General features: G+C 44.8%; 1 protein-coding gene across 1 annotated transcript; it reads left to right on the plus strand.

Moving 5' to 3' along the window:
* Positions 1–852: 852 nt before the first annotated feature.
* On the plus strand, positions 853–3,338 carry LOC149183252 (uncharacterized). Its single transcript, XM_089414891.1, has 2 exons — positions 853–2,037; positions 2,352–3,338. The coding sequence occupies exons 1-2, from the start codon at positions 853–855 to the stop codon at positions 3,336–3,338; spliced, it is 2,172 nt and encodes a 723-aa protein (XP_089271017.1).
* Positions 3,339–5,743: the final 2,405 nt, after the last annotated feature.

The following is a 5,743-nucleotide window of genomic DNA, read 5'->3' on the forward strand; positions in this document are numbered from 1 at the left end:
GAAAAAAAAATCCTCACAAGACATTCTTCAGAAAAAAAAATCTCTAAATAAATCTGCTTCTCTCAATCATTATTTGTTGTACCAAACTTTATTGGCCAATTGAAGCACAATGCAATTTATCAAAATCTCTGATCAGAAACTATGTCCACCTTGTAGCGACATCAAGCTATGGATACAATGCTTTAGACCGGGCCTCAATAATGAAAATCCTTAATGCTTTACACTGGGCCAACAATAATGGAAATGAAAGGATTTTAAGTTATTACAAAAGTATTTGAAATTTTAAATATTGGAGATTTTATAATATTTGAATTTAAGGAATTTATATAGAATTGCACATATGTATGCAATGGTTTGTGTAAATGTTAAAGTTAAAATGATAATAAATCTAATATTTTAATAAAAAAACTTGATTATACAAGTTTACATATTTGGTATATATTATTATTATAATAATAAAAAAGTTCTTTTAGCAATATATGTGAACATTCTAAATATAAAAAATATGAACTCCCAAGAAATGTACCGCAATACTTAGTTTACACCATAATAATAATAAAAATCTATACGATTAACCACTTTTATTTTTATTATTAATTTTTAAATACTAAAAATTCTTTTATATAATTTAGTTATTTTATTTATAATAATAATTATTATTTTTTTATTATTATTATTATTATTATGGAGTAGCAGGAGTAACTTATATTTTGAGGTAGATTGTTCCACTGCGGAGCGATTAGGGTTCTGAGGAAAGTATCGATGACGCAGGCAGTACAACACTGGATCTATTCACAGACCAGACCAAATCAACTGTGGCGCAGCGGAATAGCAGAGTACTAGAGCAGCTCGATGGAATCTCCTCAGGGGAGGGCGTTAGAGCCCTCCCCATCGCAGCACGGTCCTGAGCAGGCGTTCCTCTTTGGATCGGTCGACAGGGAGATACTGATCAACGGGAACAGGCATCAGCAGGAAAACAAGAAGACAGGAGGATGGAAGGACCAAGCCAGCGTCACCCAAGACAGAGGGGAAAATCCGGAGGAAATCCCGAAGGTCTCCTCGACAACATGCAAACCAATAGCCAAAGAACGGCCACGAATAGAGCTACCTGGACACAAGATTGATGCGCGAATCGAGTTCATGAGGGATCATGGCCTTATTGGGAAGTTTATAGGGTTCTGGCCGATAGAAAGAGCCTTATACGGGTGGATCGCAGCGAAATGGAAGCCCAAAGGAGACGTTACTCTGCAGCTAGGGCCGAGGGGTTTTTTCACAGAAATTTTTTACTGTCTTGAAGACAAACACAGGATACTGGGAACCGGGCCCTACTTCTTCAACTCAGCGGGCCTGTATATGAGAGACTGGATACCAAGATTCAACTCGGATAAGGAAGATCTCACTTGGGCGCCAGTCTGGATCAGAATGTATGGACTTCCAGATGAATATTGGGACGAGGACATTCTCAAGAACATAGGAAATGGACTAGGGGAGTACATCAGGACTGCAGAAGAAACCAAACTGCGCAGATTCATTTCCTATGCTCGCATCTGCGTCTTCATGCGCCTGAATGAAGCCTTGCCAGAATCGGTAAGTCTCTCCCACCGTGACGAGGAGTGGATTCAACCCTTGGACTATGAGCATGTACCCTTCCGTTACAGGAAATGCCACGCTCTTGGGCATCTATTTTGTGACTGTCCCCTGAATACCAAAGCCACTTCTCCTGACCCTTCTGATTCCGCAACCCAGGACGGCTTCACCAAAGCCCCTAGCCGAAGGCGAGCGCACAAGAAACCCTCAAATGGGAATAAGCCCCAGCAAAACAGTACCCATGGCCCAACTACTAAGAACAGTTTCAAAATCCTCGCTCAATCCTCTGATGAACAACCCCCGATCTCTGAGCCTAACCCTACCCCTCCCTCTTCCTCCTCCCCTCCCCCCCCCTCAGACTCCCCCTCCAAACGCCAAACCCCCATAATCTTCAATGATATCCCCTCAGGAGAACTGAAAGAATCGACAGAGAAATGCAAGGACATGGAAGTCCATGGAAAGCTAGATCCTCCTTCAAGCAGCAACTAGGTATACAGCCAGGAAGCCAGTGGGATGGAAACCACCCCCCAAAAGAAACCAAAAAGAGAGGACGAAGAACAGATCTACAGAGAACGATTGAGATTGGGAAACTCCTGGTAGACTCAGGCAGGTATGCAAAATTGACAAAGTACTATAAACCCTCTGCAAATAGTTGAACCATGAAGCTTGTATCATGGAACTTAAGAGGGCTCAATAGCCCAGGGAAACTCAGAATGTTAAAAAACATGATTAAAATGGAAAAGCCGCAACTATGCTTTCTCCAGGAAACCAAATGCAACGGATCTACTTTAGGTAGCATACTCTCCAAAGCATGGCCAGGATGTCGTTCGGTAGCAGTAGATGCCTCTGGAGCTTCAGGAGGGCTGGCCATTGCATGGAATACTCAAGCGTTAAATCTCTCAGATTTCCATGCTTCTCATCATCTCATACAGGCAGCCTTCCACATTTTGGGCACGAACATCCATGGAAATCTATCAAATGTATATTTCCCGCAGGATACAGGAAGCAAAATTGCGCTTCTAGACACCATAGAGGCTTTAAACAACAACAGGAGGCACCCACTCTGGATTATCGGAGGGGATTTTAACATGATTACCAAGCTAGAGGAGAAGATTGGGGGGAGGAACAGATTGGAACAAGAAAAGATCCATTTCAAGGACTTCATTCAAAACACTTCCCTCATAAACATCCCTTTTTGCAATGGCACTTTCACATGGAGCAACCGCAGAGCGGGAAAACACCAAATCGCTTCCAAACTAGATCGCTTCCTTATCTCAGATAACGCGGTTCACCTTGGGGGAGACATTTCAGCCGCAATTCTTCCGCACACCGGCTCGGACCATTGGCCGATTGCCCTCCAATGGCAAAGACCAGGTGATCTGACCAGGAGGCCCTTTCGCTTCGAAGGATTCTGGCTCTCGCATCCCAAGTTTAAAGACTTTGTCAAAACTACATGGACCTCCTTTATCCCACCAGAAGGGTCTAAGATGTATAAATTCCAACAGAAGCTTAGGTTCCTAAAAAATCACCTAAAGCGCTGGAACAGGGAAACCTTTGGAGATATCTTTAGAGTGCAACAAGAACTAAATCGGGAACTGATGGACCTCCAACAAAGAGTAACCACAGAGGGACACACTGAAGTGACCTTCGAACAGGAACGACGTATCCACAGACAGCTTGAGGAAAGGCAGAAGCAGGAGGAAGTTTACTGGAGGCAAAAATCCAGAATTAGATGGTTGAAGGAGGGCTAACAAAATACCAAATTCTTCCACAGAACCACTATTCAAAGAAGAATGCACAACAGCATTCCGTTCATCCAAAAGCAAGGCGGGGTAAAAGTAGAAAAGCATGCAGAAATTGAGGAGGAATTTCTCAATCACTTCAATCAGGTCCTTCAAGAGCCGGAGGGAGACAGGCGACAGGCAATTGAAAGAATTACCAACAATGTGCCAAGGATCATTACGGAGGAACATAATGAGCTTCTCCTCCGCCCAATTCAGCCTCAGGAGGTGGACGAGGCAATGTCCCAGCTTAAGGAAGGAAAAGCCCCTGGACCGGACGGATTCACCACCACGTTCTTTCACACTTTCTTGGAGATGATAAAACAGGAAGTCTGGCAAATTGTTGAAGAATCGAGAGCTCTCCATTGGTTGCTTCCCTCTCTCAACTCCACCTTCATTGCCCTCATCCCCAAAGAGGAGGATTCAATTACTCCCGAAAAATACAGGCCGATTGCTCTTTGTAATGTCATCTACAAAGTAATATCCAAAGTTGTCGCTAACCGGTTAAAGCCCCTGTTGCCTCTGCTCATATCACCAGAACAGTCGGGTTACGTGGAAGGAAGACAGATCATGGACGGCATTCTCCTCACGCACGAGATAATACACACGCTCAAACAATCAAAACAGGCAGGTATGCTTCTTAAGCTGGATCTTTCTAAGGCTTTTGATAAACTCAGCTGGACTTACATTCAGCAAATGCTAAAGGCTTTTGGTTTCTGTTCTATGTGGATTTGCTGGATCATGAGTTTAATTAACTCCACTCAATTCTCTATCCTTGTGAATGGGATCCCTTCCCGCCCCTTCAAACCATCAAGAGGAATTAGGCAAGGGGACCCCCTATCCCCCTTCCTCTTTGTTCTTATGGCAGAAGGGCTTGGCTGCCACATTAAACATGCCCTCCATTCCCATCATCTCAAAGGCCTCTCAGTACACAACACCCCTGCTACCTCTCATCAACAGTTTGTTGATGACACCATGCTATTTGGATATCCCTCGGTCCAGGAAGCCTCATGCTTCAAATCCCTGCTCAATGACTTCGCTGAAGCCTCAGGCACCGATGTCAACTGTACCAAATCGCAGATCTTCTTCTTTCACACGCCTCCTCCTGTTAAGACGGCGGTTGCCCGAATCCTTGGCTTTCCCACAACCTCCCTCCCCTCCAAATACCTCGGAGCCCCCCTCACTGCCTCAGCCATAAAGCACTCCTCATGGCGAACCCTCATTGAGAAGCTTGAATCTCGACTTAACCTTTGGACGCACAGATCTCTTAATCTGGCCAGTCGGGTAGTGCTCATTAAGTCTGTCCTTCAGGCAATGCCCCTGTATCTTTTCTCAATCCTTGCAGCGCCCAAATGGGTATTAAAAAGAATCAGGAATCTTCAGCGTAGCTTCCTATGGGGCGGTTCGGCAACTAATCGTAAATGGGCTTTAGTCAAATGGCCCACAGTCTGTTTACCCAAAGACAAAGGGGGTATTGGACTGAGAGACCCGGAGCACAGCAACTCCATCATGAGCGCCAAAATATGGTGGCACTGGATCACAAATCCAGAAAAACCTTGGGCAAGAATCTGGACAGCTAAATATGCTAATAACAGACCTCAGGAGGAGCTCATCCGGTTCACCCCCACGGAAAAAGGTTCGCTAATATGGAACGCGGCCAAACAGCACTTCCAGTTAATTCAGCAGCACAGTTTTTGGGAGGTCAGGGACGGCAAGACTGCGAGATTCTGGACAGATGCATGGAGCCAGTTGCCAAAGCTCACCCACGTTCTCCATTCACCCCCGGAACTCGTTAGGCTGGAGCAGCAGCAAGAAAAGATCCATCACTATTGGGCGCAGGAAACGGAGCACGGATTTAGGAAATGGAAACAGGGTAATCAGCTAATTAACATCACAAACCTACGGGATATCGAGGAATTGGAGAAGGAGCTCCGAAAAAGAAGCATCAGACACGACGAAGGCAATGACCTCCTAAGATGGGGATACCGACCAAAGGGTGCCTTTACTACTTCAGAGGCCTACAAGATAATCTGCAACATCACTACCCCTTCAGATCCAATCTGGAGCAAAATATGGGGTCTTGGATCCTGGCCCAAAGTCTCTTACTTCCTATGGTTGGTTAGCCACAAAAGAATCCTCACCTGGGACAAACTAAGAAGAAGAAATTTTCATGGTCCATCTATATGTCTCAATTGCAATCAAAATGAGGAAACTCTCCAACACCTCCTGGACACCTGCCCCCTAGCCAATCAGCTATGGGAAAAGGAAAGCTTTAGATGTCAAAAAAGATGCAGAACAGAAAATGACATAACCAACTCCTTAAGACAATGGCCGCAGAATCCTTATAAGAGCGAGCTTCTCAACTGTCTGTGGAA

This window comes from Pinus tabuliformis, chromosome 3_2 (assembly GCF_031772625.1).
Source record: "Pinus tabuliformis cultivar Carrire ecotype Pingquan chromosome 3_2, CPIR1, whole genome shotgun sequence".
Lineage (NCBI taxonomy): Eukaryota > Viridiplantae > Streptophyta > Pinopsida > Pinales > Pinaceae > Pinus > Pinus tabuliformis.

What these genes read in the sequence shown, in the direction of transcription:
- LOC149183252 (XM_089414891.1), top strand. Translation starts at nt 853, where the DNA reads ATGGAATCTCCTCAGGGGAGGGCGTTAGAGCCCTCCCCATCGCAGCAC. An exon ending in AGAAATGCAAGGACATGGAA is followed by an intron (nt 2,038 to 2,351) that starts GTCCATGGAAAG and finishes TGCTTTCTCCAG; the next exon opens with GAAACCAAATGCAACGGATC.